The sequence below is a fragment of the Wyeomyia smithii genome, chromosome 3, assembly GCF_029784165.1.
Source record: "Wyeomyia smithii strain HCP4-BCI-WySm-NY-G18 chromosome 3, ASM2978416v1, whole genome shotgun sequence".
Classification (NCBI taxonomy): Eukaryota; Metazoa; Arthropoda; class Insecta; order Diptera; family Culicidae; genus Wyeomyia; species Wyeomyia smithii.
The window spans coordinates 276,840,422-276,857,047 of record NC_073696.1 but is presented as its reverse complement, the minus strand read 5'-3'; the positions used below and the strand labels follow the sequence as shown (position 1 = coordinate 276,857,047).

General features: G+C 39.5%; 1 protein-coding gene across 4 annotated transcripts in view; it reads right to left on the bottom strand.

Moving 5' to 3' along the window:
* Window positions 1–15,498, bottom strand: part of LOC129726898 (upstream stimulatory factor 2-like) — a 48,058-nt gene extending 32,560 nt beyond the window's left edge. The window contains exons 1-5 of one of the 4 annotated variants that reach the window (XM_055684111.1): window positions 15,347–15,498; window positions 10,910–10,947; window positions 10,722–10,769; window positions 9,715–9,834; window positions 9,306–9,427 (exon numbers count right to left, since the gene is read on the bottom strand). In XM_055684111.1, coding sequence (XP_055540086.1) covers window positions 9,306–9,427; window positions 9,715–9,834; window positions 10,722–10,769; window positions 10,910–10,931 — 312 coding nt within the window. In that variant the 5' untranslated portion in view covers window positions 10,932–10,947; window positions 15,347–15,498. Of the gene's footprint in view, window positions 1–9,305; window positions 9,428–9,714; window positions 9,835–10,721; window positions 10,770–10,909; window positions 10,948–11,150; window positions 11,327–11,478; window positions 12,254–15,346 lie in introns of those variants that run through there. The other 3 variants (XM_055684109.1, XM_055684110.1, XM_055684112.1) reach the window with 3 other exon arrangements.
* Window positions 15,499–16,626: the final 1,128 nt, after the last annotated feature.

Genomic DNA, 16,626 nt, shown 5'->3' with positions numbered 1-16,626 from the left:
ACTTCACCTCCGGCCTCCTGTTTATGTGCGCGTTAGTGAATTGAGGGCATGTCACGAATCAACGGTGCGCGCTGTACTCACAGGTGCCATTCGCAGGTGCCGAGCGGCACTTTAAGTAAGGTTTTAAACGGATATTTATAGCTTGGGATTGGGTAGAGAGAGAGAGAGTGAGACCATAACTTTGGACACCGAGCTCATACGCAGTGTGTAAGTCGATCCTGTTGTTGTTAATTTTTTTTCGCTTCGAAATTATCCAGTCATTTTTAGTTGGTAATAATGTATGAGCAGAAACTTTTCCATAGAATCGACGATCGTTTTCAGTGTAAGAAGGTTTAAATTTCAATTATAGCAGGTTGCGATTTGAAAATCCTGGCGCATTTTTTCTGAATTTTATAGCTTCGTTATTCCATTCTAAACATGGTCAGTTTGACTAAGCATATTAAATGTGTTTGTTCTATTTATTGATTCATTTTTGTCTTATTCTCAACTCATTTTGGCCTATTCTCAACTAATTTTTGACCAATTTTGACTCAGTTTTACTTATTGTTGGCCCATTTTCGAACTTGATTTTTTTTCTATACTTTACTTATTATACATATGATGAGTGGTGTGAAAGTGTCTGATTTTTGTGACGATTTTCATTTGCGAAAAGTGTTGCTTTTCTCATTTCATTCAAAGAAAACGGCGACTGAAGCGCATCGAGAGTTGAAACAGTACAGAATTACTGATCTAAGTAAAACATCATGCCATTATTGGCTCCGTCGCCTTAAAGACGATACTTCGATGTTGATGACTGCCCACGCGAAGGGAAGCCAGAAATCTTCGCAGACGTTGAATTGGAATAGCTGCCCAAGTCAGGAACAGCCGTCTACCAAGCGGTTGCATAGTTTGGAAATGATTCAAAAAACGAGAAACCTTTCTTATGATTTGAAGCTTCGTTTTTCCGCCTGTGAACAACTGCTCTAGCGACAAAAGAGGAAGAGTTTTTTCCATCGCAACGTGACAGGTGATGAAAATATATTCATTTATATGGGGACTGCAAAAGTCACTGGAACTGCAAAAATCATTGAAACTTACATAGAAACGCTCAAATAGGAAGTCCAATTCGTCCGCCAAACAACAACGGCCGAGTCTGCGAACTTAAGCAAAATTTACAGAAGGAACTTGCAATATTTGATATCAACGGAAAATTGTTAACGGATTTCTTATGTAAACTTGAGTATGTTGTGTTTTCTGGAATCATATTTTAAGCTAATTGATAACAACATGTAAACGATTTTATGTTACCTTTTTTTCATTAACTTCGTTCCAATTCCCGTGTGCTGGAAATCCCCGAAGAATTAATTTCCAATAATATTGCGTATTGGTCTTTTATCCAATTAAACTACTCCGAAGATACATTCTTTAGAACCCAATGTAATTTCAACCTCTACTATTGCCCGCTATTCCTAACACATCTCGATCACTTACACACACTGCCTAGCTAGAGTTTTGTGGGTGATTGAGAGAGAGAGTGTTTCGCCTCACACGCAGAGAATAGCTGCGACTTACTGTTCTCTCTATGTGACGTGAACACATGATCTACAATGTCAGTCGGTGTTCTTCTACCTACAAACTAATTTTATTTTTTTGTCCTACGACTACATTTTCTGTGTTTGTAAAGTAGGCAGTGTTGGTAATTCAAAAACATAAAATATAGGCACTAGTAAGACAAAGAATATTTACTCATTTAGAACTTGACTCATTTTCAATTCAGGTTGAATTATTTTCACTCATTCTGTTACTTCTGTCATTTTAGACAGTTATGCCTTTTTTGTAAACAAATTCGATTATTTTTCAAACATTTTTCAGACTTATTTTTAACTTGTATTTAGCATATTTTTTACAGATTGAGACGAGTTTTTGATAAGTTTCAAACTCGTTTTTGGCCTAATTTTGATTGATTTTTGATTCTTTTTTGTCTTATTCTGAAAAACACTTTTGTTTATTTGGAATTTAGATTTGACTCATTTTCTATTCAGTTTGAACTATTTTCTCATTTTCTTACTTCTGTCATATTAGACACTTAGGCCATTTTTGTAACATAAACTTTAGTAATTTGAGTCCCGTCTGGATGCGGTATATTTTCCCAAGTCACTTTTTTCAGTTCGCTTATTTTTCGCTGCCCCAGCTGCACACACTGTCTGCCTTTATTGAACTTTAATGTTGACGGGTAAAAAGTTGTTGTAAAAATAGATATTAGATAAAAAAAACATTTGATACACTTTTAAAAAGTGCATTTTGTGACGTTTTTGATCTACTGATGATTGATTTATTTTAGATATAATTTAACTTAGTTTTAATTTTTTCAAAAATAACAAAAATAAATCAATGAATCCAAAACAAACCAAAAATTGTTTTGGACTCATTTTTAGCCGATTTTCGGTTTCGGTTTTTTCTCAATCCTTGAAAACTATTTGAATTTGTTTTTGGTTTGTATCTGTATATATTCCGACACACTCGGACAAATTTCTGACCAGTGTTGAAATCCTGCTTGGTTTATTTGACATTTTCTAAATTTTAAACATTTTTGACCTTCTATTACTTATTTTTTATTTATTGTTCATTGTTGGCATTTGATTTTCTTTTTTTACATTTCTGGTTCTATTCTGAACTACTACTATTCGTGTCAAACCTATTTTCAACTGATTTTTGATTCAGTCATTTTTGTGAACTGCATTTAAGTTATTTGAGAGACATTTGAAGAAGAAAAATAAATTGACATGTTTAACATTTTTGACCAGAGTTTCAAATTTTGTTCCGATCGGAATTGACTAAACTTCATTAGGATAGGTTTAAAAATAAGACCAACATTTACGCATCGACGCGGCTTTTAAAATTTTCCAATTCTGATTCAATGAGCAGGCAAAATCATTACTAAGTACATCACCTAGTTTTCAAACAAGCTTGCACGCCAACACATACGCTAGATGCGAAGTCCGCTTGAATTGTCCTTTGAAAATAAATTCAATCAAAAAGCAAAACCCATCGCAGCAATTCGCTTGCTTTGTTGAAATACATACACATAGACGTTTAACCTCAATGGATCAGAGTGTGCGGAAAACTAAACTCAAACTATTATGAGAAACCAAATTCAGGTTGAACTCAAACCAGGGAAAAACTTACCCAGTTCAACTTCGCAGTAGTGTATGCCAACACTGTTTTGACGTAGAGCTACGTCTCTCAGGAAGTTCGGTTCAATTTCAAATGCTAATAAGTCGGTTAGTTTCTACAGGATTTTTTTTCGTTACGGCAGCAATCGATTGAAAAATCATCTATGCATCTGGCCAAATGCAAAAAAAGTGTAATTTAATTGTTTGAACTTTTGTACTATTTAAAATTCTTAAGCCTTAAGATTTCGACCTCCTGATTGCTAGCCTAATGCTTACTTTCCCTAACACGGTCGACAGAATTATGTACCCGTAAACCGGGAATGTATAATTCGGGCTATTTGAGAGCCTGCTTCTGCTTAAATCTATCATTGTATTAGTGGATGGCGATTTTTGACACTATTAACACTTGCGTACCTAACCCCTCCAGAGCCGAAAAATGAATTTTACCGGTAATTCCGCGAGATCTGAACCGAACTTGAGCCAGTTTTTTTTTTAAATTACAATTTTATCATAGTTTTTGGGACAGTAGGGGACATTTCAAAATTTTCCGTTGTTTCAGGTTTATCGAGGGAAACCGTGGGGTAAGTGCCCTTCCAGAGACACAGGCCAGATTGGAAACGATAGCGAAACCTTGCTTGCGATCAAACTGTAAGTTTTTGCAAAACAACGTTGCAGGCGATCAGTATTTGGCCAAACTTTGTAACTAGCGGGCCGGTAGAGCTAGCAATGCTGAGACTCCCTTTTACCCCGCCTCAGGGTCGGCCTTCCCGGTGTTCCAGTTTGTCGTGGTGCTCCGTGGAACTGGCTAACTCCAGTAGGGATAAGTATCCAGGCTAGCAGCTTTCATACAGGAACATGAGGTCCTGATTGACCAGTCTCTTTTTTCACGATGCTTTCACTTCACTTCCCAGCTTCTCTTTTTCTATTTTATCTCAGCTTTAAACTTTTTTTAACCTTTCAGCAAACAATAGTCGCACTGTCGCTTTCATTTTAATTCGAATTCGTTTACCGTACAACCTTTCACCTCTTGATTGCTTTGATCACCAAGAGTCATTCTGTCAGGGCGCAGATCCTAAGCCATCCGACGCAGTTGTGCATGTTGTGACCTGCCACGTTTCCAGGCAAGTACCGTCCCCGCCTGGTGCTCATTCGCATTGCAGTCTTCCTAAGCTCCACGGTATATTGTCCGTGACTATTCATTTATCATCAACGCTACTATCAGAAAGTTCGTGGCTCTAGAACGAAAATCGACCAGGTGTTTCTCGCCACTGCAGAATTGGATTACGATATCTAAGTACTCACTGAGACCTGGCTTGATGACAACATTCAATCTGCCCAACTGAACTATAACGACTACCGTGTGTTTCGTGTAGATCGCTGCACTACAAACAACCAACGAATGGTTGTACGTTTGCTGACCCGTTGCACTTCCAAATTAGTATGGCTAGTCAAATTCTTTTTGACAATACTTCATACCACGGACAACAACAACGTAATTTGGTTCTAAACTACTCGATTCGCATATCAAGATCACGGTTATGACGCACTAGATTTCCGGCGCGGTCATTATAATGCTTTAAATCTACTGCTTGAGCAGGATGATTGGTCAGAAATTTACCACATTCGATTCTATCGTGGATACAATCGGTATGAGAGGCGGAAACAGGATGATCTCCTACATTATCCTAAAAGGTTTTGTGAACTTCAACTCTACGCAGAGAAAGTGTGATCTATTCTCGCAACATTTTGCGGGTGCCTTCGTGGGTCATGTTCAAACATCAAAAGAAACTCTTGCTGCTGTCAATGGGGTTCCCAGGGACGCTATCGACTTTTTTGAAATATCAGATGTAATGGTTGAGTCTGCGATACAAAAGATGTTGCGCCTCTCTGGTCCCGCCTATTAAAACAATCCTTAATCGGTCTCTACAACTTCAACAGCTCCCTTCTGTTTGGAAATATTCCTGTATGGTTTCGGTCTTTATGAAAGGCAATAGGACTGACATATCTAGAACTACCGAGGAATAACATCATTGTCAGCAGGTTCAAAGTGTTTGAAAACCACTGTGGAAGATGTTTTGTTCAGTTCGTGCAGAAATAACAACATCCCAGCACGGATTCATCCCGAAGCGATCAGTTGAAAGTAATTTATGCGAATTCATCAAGGCCGCATTCGACACTGTGGATTATTATAAACATTTTGAAAATCTATCTCGACTAGGAGTTTCTAATAGGATGTACAACGGGCTTCGTTTATATCTGAGCGATAGATTTCTATGCGTTAATCAGTTCAATAAAATCAGCTTTTTTGTCGCCAGGCTTTAGTGTTCTCCAAGGAAGCTACGTAGGACCCTGTTGTTTACACTCTTCTTTAACGGCGTAGTGTTTTTTCTGCACTCTGTATACTCACTCATCCACGCCAATGATTTAAAGTTATATCTTGTAATACGAAGTGAAGCTGATTGTAGAGAATTACAGAAACTAATCAACATTGATGCACTTTAAACTTTTTTCATACGATCCAAGGCGAACAGCTGAACCGAGTTGATAAAAATCAAGGACTTAGGTGTTTTGTTGGATTATCAGCTCTTTTTTAAGTCCCACTACACGACAATAGTTGACAAAGCTAATCCCTAATTATGAAAATTGCAAAGATTTCAGCTCTTTTTTAAGTCCCACTACTCGACAATAGTTGACAAAGCTAATCCCTAATTATGAAAGCCGGTGTGCATTGCTCGGTATCGAACCACTTCATAGCAGAAGCAGTGGAGCGAAAATACTTAAGGCAAAAATCGACAGTGCTGAATTGTTGAGTCGTACAGGGGATAGTCAAAATAAGTAGGATAGGCAAAATTTTGATGAAATTTGAAATGCTATAGCTTTGCTAAACGTTATTCGATTTTAATAATTCGAACACCATTGAACTGGAAAACTTTTGAAGTTTCATTTTCTGACCCCAGATCTGGCCTAGGACACCGGATATACGAATATTCCTGAGTTCCGGTAGGCATGTCAAACCTGCTAATTTTTGGATAGATTTGGTAATGGGTTACCTGATAAAAATGCCCATTTGCATCATTGGCATAGATGACAAAATCATTTCTGAAGCGAATGGTTCATCAAGATCCGAAATCGGCCAAGAACTCATCGAGAAATGGCTATTTTTCATCCGGAAGTCCTCAGAGGGACATTTACGTTTTTGCACCAAATATAGCGTGTTACACCTCTATCTTCAGGATTTTTTTATCAGGAATCTTTTAAAAGATATATATCTGAATATAGGCTGCATTGGCCACTTCCGGAACGACCTGGAGGCCCCGAAGGAACCCGTTGTGGGAGAATTCACATTTCTGCTTCAAAAAAATAGCATGATACACCTCTATCTTCAGGATTTTTCATCAGGAATCATCCAAAAGACATATTTTTTTAAATACAGATTACGTTGGCCACTCCCGGAACGATCTAGACTACCCGGAGGAACCCGGAGTTGGGACATTTACATTTTTGCATCAAATAAAGCGTGCGACACTTCTACCTTCAAGACTTTTCATCAGGAACCATCAAGAAGACATATTTTGAATACAGATTACGTTGGCCACTACCGGGATGATCCGGATACCCCGCAGGAACCCGGAAATGGGGACATTTACATTATTGCATCAAATAAAGCGTGCGACACTTCTATCTTCAGGATTTTTCATCAGGAATCATACAAAAAAAAATATTTCCTAATATAGGCTGCATTGGCCACTTCCGGAACAACCTGGATTTTGCCTATCCTACTTATTTTGACCCTGTATGTGACTTTATGAACCCACACGTGTTCTTCGACCTAGGCAACTCATTTGAGGGACAACCAGGATTACGAGGTATGGCTCAAATGATCTCATCAACGCTATAAGCAAAAGATTTTACGAGGCATACAATTTTTGTTTGATTTTAACTTGTCAACTGTTTTTCGTCAGCGTCTGTGTTCTATGTTACTTCAACTTAGAATAATATTATTCAATAATACAAAATAAATACAAATACAGATACACATTATGAGTCACATAAAGTTTTCTATGAAAAAGCACTTAAAATCCCAATTTTTGTTCTAACTTTTCTCCCAGATTTTTCCGAATATTTAAACTTTTTACAAAATTATCAACGTCCCAAAAAAGCATGTTTTTGCTGGACATTGCCATTTTTTATATATTAAAACATAAAAGTTGTATGCCATATTTAAAGGGTTTGATTTGAGGGGCTATGCTATGGGGGTGATGCAATCTGGTGGTCACTGTATTTCTTTTTTAATCATTTTTCCGATTCGAATGATTTTCAGACATCCTTAAATTCCATAAAATAATTTTGAACTCATGTTTGGTTGGTTTTATTTTTTTTTTACTTTAATGATTTCAACATTCCATACTTTATTGATAACTTGACATTTTCTATTTTTTTACATGTTCGCTTTCTTCCAGTACTTTTCCATTAAAAATAACGAACTTCATAGACAATAGCAACAAAGTCATAAAGCTATAAATTGACTATAATCAGGCTGCTATGAACATTTCGTAATATTCATTCAGCCATTAAATGCAAAACCATTACTTTGAAATAAAAAAGACACCCAGAGGCTGCAGCAAGTGAAAATTCACAATCACCTTTGTAAGTCTGCGACTGTCTGTCCCCTCGGTATTCATTATCAAACTAACTAACACTACTTGCACTTTCCTCGACATTCGAGCGGAGTTTCGGGAAAAAAATTCGCAACCAGCATCGTTAGTAGGCATCACGAGAATTTCCCCGCACTAGTAGCAAGTTTGTAATTAATTTTACTCCACAAACTTGACCTCATCAAAGAACGAACTGGGAACAACCCTTGCTTGCGGGCGTCCCCAGAGTAGAACCGCAGCATCAGCACGTTTCAAGCCTCGCCCATATGCTGATCAATTGATCACCGTTTAAGACGGCTTTGGTGCGTTCGTTTTGTTTCACTACACGTACTACGATCACGGCATCCGATCACCGCACCCCCCCCCCCCCCTAGCCGTCTGACAGCAGATCAACTCAGTCGCGTGAATGGCGGCGCGCAAACCATTATCAAATGTAGAGAGAAAAAAATGCACGACGCAGCAACCCGTTTTATTGTGTTGTATGGGAACAAATCAATGGGCCTACTGGGATGAGAATCAAACCGGCTGACTAGACGTGTAAAGAGAAAACTCAGCAAATGTTAAGTCAAGGTTTGGCCTCGAAATGTTGCCAGGTCTGGGGCCTACACCCCGTGCAAAAACCAGCCTGCGGCGATTCGGAACGAAACGACGGAAGCTGGAAATTAGTGAGAATTTTCTGCTCGTGACTAATTACTCGCTACAGCTGATAGCATTTTTTCTGCTAGAACAAATGCGCGTCATTCGCATATGGGGCGTATTAGCGGAGGGGGGGGGGGAGAACGACATTGGATGTATGTGTATGTGTTGTGAAAATTAATCGAATTGTTTGTCGTCGTCATAATGATCGCTAATGGATGGATGGTCAAAACATCCCCATCTTCCTCGCATCTCGGTTCAATGCTAGTCCACAGTGCGCGCATTGGAGAACTATTAAAATCGGCTCCAACATGCTGCGGCGCGGTTGGCTCGTACATGCAACCGCTAAACGACGACGACGTCGGCGACGGTGTCGTTCCCCGGTTGACTGTTTCGCCGAAGTGTCGAACGAGAATTTGTTTCAAGGAATCCCTCGCGCACCCGCTTAGAACCTCATTGCGATTCCATAGTAAATCGTGCCTTTAGGTGCCTATCTTATCACCTGCCGTCTTGTTTTATGTAATACTAGCTAAAAACCCGGCCCGCTTTGCTGCGTCTGATGTACGAAATGAAACTTTTTGACGTAGGACTACCATTACTAGAGTGTTGTCAACTGACAAAAAAAAACTAACAATTTGAGTTGTTAAAATATCTGGATGAAACTGAAATTTAACTGTTTGAAAGAATCCAGCTAGAGCATTTGAAAACAGACAGACCAACACTCGCTTTTATTTATACAGATAGTGAATGTTTTGCACCTAGCTTTTTTATCATCACTCACAGAACTGTAAGTCTTGCGAAAAAAAAAAATTTCTTGGATTGAGGGGAAGATTAAATGTGAGATGAAAAAAAACCGACGTACCTTTCTATTCAGGTTTGTGTCACTGGCGCAGTCCACGGGCCTTGGGCCCGTTCTGCTGATGTTGACGGCAGGTCTGCTTTGCTTCACGTTGTCGTTGTTTTTCTTAAGCACAAAAAATGAGCCTGCGCGCGCGCACACGTGTGTGTGGGGAAGATTATCGCAAGGGGACGCGGGGAAGAAAAACGATAAGATTAGTTAGTTAGTTTTGTCTTCTTCTTGTTTAGCTTTTTCACGCTCACTACATCCGACTACTTGATGTTGATTTTGAAAAGGGTTTTTTTTTTCTTGGTTGACATGACAACCGGGAATATCACTCAATAGTGGAGGAACTGGTTACGCGTCATCATCATCAAGTGAGTCCGATAGGAGTCGCAAAAAAGATGGGGGAGGCTAAAAAAAAAACAATTACATTGATTAGGATCGCTGTTGGAGTTGGTTAACGTTGGGTAGGAATTAGCTGGTGATCCTGTGATAAAATTGGGTGAGTCTAAACTATCTGCCACTTGAATTAATCTTAGTGCTAGCATTCCTATGTGAAGCAGGGTTGTAGTAGTGGTAGTTGTTGTTGGTTGGTTGTGGTTGTTGTTGTTGTTGTTACAGTTGGATGGACAGTAGTAGAGAAAGAGAAAAAGAAATAAAAAAAACCAAATTGAAATCAAACACATTCAGTGCCGTTGGGTGAGATCCAGCATCCTGCATGTTGCAGGAAGGTGAGTTGTGGTGAAGCTAGATATTTTTTTTCTCTAGATTTGATTCGACCACAACGCACATGCCTGCAGAAAGCAGTAGTGGACCTCTGTTTTTTTTTTGTTTTTTCAAGCAATCGCAATCGTGAGTGGCAACAGTAATCACACCGAACGAGAAAGAGTAAAGGAGAGGTACATAACCATCTATTTTCGAAACATAGAACATGCACTTTTACTTCATTGTGCAAACAGACGGTTGGCGACATCATCATCACCGCAGGAGACTATGCATTATTTATCGTGTTTTATCGCCACTGCACCACGGCACACTTAGACCATTCGCGTCAGGATAGTGTATTCTGTTCTGCAATCGCAACCCAGCCGTCATGGCACACTTGACTAGACACACACTGATAGTTTAGAGTATATTTCACTTTTTTTCTATTTTGTTCTACTCAACTGTGCACTCTAAATTTTCTGAATACGCTGACTCAGATTGCCCGGTCTAGAACGTCGTCTTCGCCGCCGTCGATAGTGCGTTATCTCAGTCTTGTTTCACACGTAGTCTTTTTTGTTTTTTTTCTTTCTTTATTCTCAGTGATTTATGCGCATCCGGTGGTAACTGGGTGACACTCTCACTTTTTCTTTGATTTCTTATGAAGCAATAACAAGAGACTACTGTTGCACACACGCATTGTCGAAGCGGTCGAAAAGTAAAAAATTATATTACCGTCATTTTTCACAAACTGCAGCTCGTCGTCGATATGTGAGAAGTCACCTGCGAAAGACGTAACGAACAAAAAGAAGAAAAAAAAGTGGGTGGTGTAAGAACGCTGCAGAACCTTTTCTTCTCCTTATCCTTTAACCAACATGGCTAATTCATATTGCATAGAACAGGAAAAATGATCGCCAGCTTACCTAGTGTATTGTCCTCGGCCATGCTTATCAGGTCGTCACTGTAATTTAGCGGAGAAGCGAAGAAAGAAAAATAGAGATCAGAAAAAAACTGCAAATATCCGGTTTTTGCGTTTTAATTTCGCGGATTTCTTTCGCTGGCTGGTATGTTTTGCACTTGAACTAAATCTGCCTTCAGATGACAGTGAGAAGAAAAATACAAATAGACAAGAGAAATGTCATTTTCTCTCGTCCCACACCGTACCTAACTTTTCCCTCTTCACCCATAAGCGGAAAGAAAGCAAGGCACTTTTATAGCACCAATGCAAAATTATATTCCAATATGTAGGATTTTATTCTTCCCATCGAAACACTTTGAAATGTACTACGCTTCGAAAGTACGAAACTATGACGATGCAACGCATCGCAGCAGGCGCGTAATGCCTGCTCGCCTACTCAGTGGGTGGAACACAGAGGGCCGTTTCGGGTTCGAGCGTGTGAGGAAAAAAAAGTTAAACACTAGATAGAAGGGAAAATTAAGGGGACTACTCTCATGCAATCAATAATCTTATGCTGGGGGGCGGTTTAATTACCTTATTTCTAAGCAATCTACATCGTAGTCTAGCTTATTCATCTTGAATTGCGTTGGATGTGCACCCGGATCCAACGAACAACTATTGTCTCACTATAAATTGCTGATTTTTACTATATAAACACTAAATAACACTTGAGCTCCGTTTATGTGCAGTGAAACACTTCTTTGCGTTTTTTTTCTTTCCTTTTCCTGCTCCTTTCAGAGAACTATCCTTTCTGGTGCGTACGGGATAACGTTCTCCCTTCGCTGTATTCCCGTGGTGAGTGTCAAATCCGCTCCGATTTACTCCGGAAAATGCTCACTCTCGCTCGCTCTCTCTCTCTACCTCTCTCTTTCTTGGTGTCTCCCCCCGAAATCGAACGCACATTCATTCAGCGTGTCGTTTTGTGTGTCGATTCGCGAATTCTGGTTCAAAACAAACAAGGTCAGAATGACAGCAGCAGGCGCAGGCAGTGTGCACAACAATTGTTGAGAGTATTTTTGCCATAAAAAACCGGTGCTGCCAGATGTAATGCAGTTTCACTGTAAATATCCAATCCAAATTTCTCGTTCAAGTGGAATTACAATCACTTCAACCGCGTGCAACTTATTTACAATCCTACGAACGAATGCCGGACAGAGTAACTCAAATCGACCGGAGGAGCCCCTTGGCGAAACGACATAAAACTAATTAACACAAAACTAACAACAAAACGTAACTTAACAAACGATTCAGAATTTTTGTTTCCTTCGTTTGAGGAGCCCAAAACACCGTACGATGTTTACAGCGCGACGGATGCCTTACTACTGACAAGTGGCGATAACTGACTGGAGTTGAGCTGTCTGCTCATTTCCAGAATCAAATCATCGACGACGACGCGTCGCCCGCTTCAGACGGCGCGAGTGATTAGGCCACCGGCGGCGCCGCTCTCTTTCTCACTGTTGACGGCTTCACTCTCTTGCTCACGCATTTGATCAACACACATCAGCAGGCGCTGATTGTTCATCGAGTGAACCGCAAAACCAACGTGGAGGTTCACTCTAATCGCTTCGATTCCAGCACTCTTTCATTCCCCGCCCGCAGCCGTCTTCGATTAGTGAGCTGTGTTTACATTTGCAATTATGCATAACTTAAGCCGACAACAAACAGCAGCCCTCCGATAAGTGCTCGGCTTTTATCACCAGGCAGGATCGGGGTTTCGTCACTTCTTTCTGCGTGGCCAAGGTGACGACGACGCGCGCGATCGAGATGGGATCGGTGTCCGTGAAGGTCCTATCAGTCCTAATCGGCCGTTTTAGAGGCGAACGACTAATGGTTGCAAATTTTTCTTTAGACTTTTTCTGATGTTTTACCATTTTTGTAATCTCAATGCACTTGGTGTTCACCATCGAAGTTGTCTTTGAAAAAAAAATTGTTCATTCTTTTATGCTTCCCAGATTTCGAAAACCCAAATGAGTAAAATATGGAACGAAAAAGGACCAGGAATGACCCAAAAATGATTCATGTAGAGTTAAACATGAATGACAAAGTGAGTTGAAACAAATTTAGAAAAATTCAAAAATGGAAAAAAACATGGGAAGGGAGTAAACAATTAGCAATTATTATTTTGAAACTGTTAAACCAGCATCAGAGCACCTAACTGAGTCGGTTTGCACATTTGGTTTCACCGTGAAACCTTTAGGACGTTTCAATCTTGCTATTTTTCACAAAACATTTTTTTCTCTCCTGGTGTTGTTTATATTTTCGCGTCGGTAGCTACCAGAATATTTTCTGTAAATATCGGCACGTAACAGTCGCGTAACCACTCAAACTAAGCATACTTTTCTCCTTACACTAATAAACAGCACGTTCGTAACTAATTTCCGCGAAAAATCAGTCGAAATGGGCTAAAACATGCATCTAAAGTGTAGCGCCTCGCAAATTCCCGGTTTTTGCTTTTTTTTTTTTTTCTAGTTTTAAGTCAACTGCGTGTGTCAAATTTTGCGCCCGTGTTGTCAGTACTGCCAGCAGCAGGCTGCGCTAGCATTTAAAAATGTTCATATGGTTATGATTCTGTTGAATTTTATGGCATCAAAAATATTAAAACTTTGGTAACCATGGACTGTTCACAATGCTTAAATAATGCTTGGATTCCGTCCCGTTTTACCTTAAAAGCCAATTTAGACTGATTTTGGAATGAGCTAAAAATAATAGCACTCGAGTCATGAACGATTTCAGAAAGAAAGAGAGTTACAAGAAAAATCAAGTCAAAAAACGATTTCAACAAAAAACATAGATTATTTGAAAACGACCAAAAAACAAATATGAGTTAATAATACTGCGAATATGAATCAGTTTAAAACAAAAATGAGTCAAAAATAAATCCTAATAGGATCAACAATGAGCTAATATATGTTAAGAATATCTGGAAAGTTGTATCTCCCAGATGGTCTCGAGGTACGATGCTGGCCTAACAAGCCAGTCGTCGTAGGTTCGAGTCTCGGCTCGGGAGAGACTGTTAGTGTCAGAAGGATCGTAGCGCTAGCCCCGCAATTGTCCTGTACACTAAACAGTCGGCTGCGAAGTCTGTGTATAAGAAACAGAAGGTCAAGTTTCGAAACGGAATGTAGCACCAAGGCTTTGTTTTTTTTTTTAGCTGGAAAGTGAGCCAAAAGACTTCAAAATCTAGCGAAGAGTAAGGGCTCATGCTAAAATTATACTAGAAATGAGTTAAAAGTGATTCCAAATTGAATAAAACATGGGTGCAAAATGTGTCTAGAACCAATCGAAAAATTAAATAAATCAATGATGAGTCAAAAACGAGTTCAAAGAAATTAAAAAAATAATCGTAAGTGAGTCAAAAATAAACTGTAAAAGATCAAAAATAAATCGGAAAACTTCGAAAAAAAAAAGTTAAAAATAAATCATAAATGGGGCAAAAACAAGTCAAAAATTAGCTTCAATCATATAAGAATTGGAAAAATAAACATTAATGAATCAGCGTACATATAGCATTTCAAAGGGGAGGGTTTTAGCACCGTTAACAGTTTGTGAAATCGTTAATCCGTTAACCAAACATCACAGCATTAATCAATTTGCTTATTTCAACAAACCGCGGGAACAGGAAAGCACAAAAAAAACAGGGTTGCAATAGCTTATTTAAATGGCCTAAACTATTTTTTTTTATAAACTGGTATATAATCGAAATATGTTGAAAAACTTTAGGTTGGCTTCATAAAAATGTCCAAAGCTTTCGCTCTCATGCATCGCAGTTGGCTCCGATGCGGGTTGCTGCGATCGGTTTTTCTATTGATTTCATTACCAGTCATTCCCTACCATGACAAACTTGTACAGCGATAAAAGGTTTTAATTATATTAAACTCTGCGCTTCACACAAAAGCATGTAACTGCTAATGGATCGGTAAATTACACCCTGCACCGAACCAGCTTGCTGAGGAGACCCACGTATCCACACAATGACAATAACAGAAATGAAGGTGCAGGGTTCCATGCAAAAATGCAGACTTCGATGAAGCTTCTGCTTTGCCACGTCATATTGTTAGTGTATCTGGGAGTTTGCACATTATAAAACGTTCATCAAAAGGGAAATTTGGCTGCCGCAAGCCGGTCGTTACCGGTATCACGATACCGGTCCAAAAGCGGCGATCGTTGGATACAACCAATTCATCGGCTCTGCGTGTAGAAGCTTCGCTATTGTTATACCGGGCTTACACCTACAGCCTTGATGGCGCCGCATAAACTGTCACACTCGAAATATTATAACAGAAAAAAAAACTGTACACGCATTTACTCTACCCTCTACGCATTAATCACTAACTAGAATTTAATTCCTCCATTCAATTGTTCATAAAAATAGAATCGAAATAATCGTGAGCTGTGTACTGACCTTTTCCTTCATCAACACTTGTGCCAGCTTGGAATCTGCCCGGTACGCGCGAACTTGGATTGAATTGATTTGTTTATACATCATTATTATCCACACAGCCCATCATAGCCTACTGCAGCTATGATGCAGCTGGTATTCCTCTGTTCAGCATTGCTTTAGTTTAGTATTCAAGAAGCAAAACCACTCGACACGCGACTTTGGATATGTCAGGGCGAATCACAACAACAACAACAACAAAAAATCACACACATATTATCGAGGCATCGCTTGCCTCGATTCTGCGTCACCCATCGCTAGGGGTGATCGTTAACAAGAGGCATCATCATCGTGAGATTCCCATCAGCTGGGATCAAAGTTCACCTGCTGCGAATGATGGTCAAAGTCCGGCCGGTAGACTGTTTTTTTTGCTCCTGCGGTGATATCCTGTTTGGAAGTCAGACACAGCCCGTACTTTGTACGATGAAATTCTTCGCTAATGCCAACGTCATTTTGGAAGCGATCGAGGTTCGAATGATTGCGAAACTTAATGGATCCTGTCTTTTTGCAGACTGTCAGACGTTATCCGTTGAAGAGTCAGTAACGGGTAGGAACAGTAAAATAAGCACAATGGAGATTAAATTATAGTTAACTGAAATCAACTAAAAATCGAAGATGAACAGTCGATAACACTGGTCAACACAGGTGTGACCCTAAACTACAAAAAAAAAAAAAAAAAAAAACTGAAAGATTATAGGTTTTTATCCATTCACAGGAATATTCACAGGAATGGTTGAAAAGCTATAATTTATTTAGGGCGGCTATTTCGAGCTTTAGGGCAACATTTTTTTCGCTTTTGTCAACTAGTGTAATTATCTATTATTCGCGATCTTCTGAAAACACAGTATAAATCCGTGGTAGCGAGGTTGTGAGCTTGCTGTAAAGTACAACGAAGAGACTCGGTGATCGGTACGAAACGGACCTCCTCTGGAAAACGGACGACGTCATCTACCCGTAGAGCTTCCCCGTGGCGGTGAAGCTTATGAACAGCTTAAATGCAAGTTGAAGAAAAAACCTGCGCTGCACGAAACAGTTTGCGCTAAATTGTTGAATATCAACAGAAAGAGTACGCAGAGCTCGACAAAACCGATTCAGGCAAGGTTTATTATTTACCGTTAGATGTCGTTTTAAATCTTCACAAATCGGATAAAGTTCGGCTGGTGATGGATGCCGCGTCCTTGAATGGCGTGTCCTTGAATTCAAAACTCTTGACAAAACCGAATCTGCTTGTTCCATTGGTGACC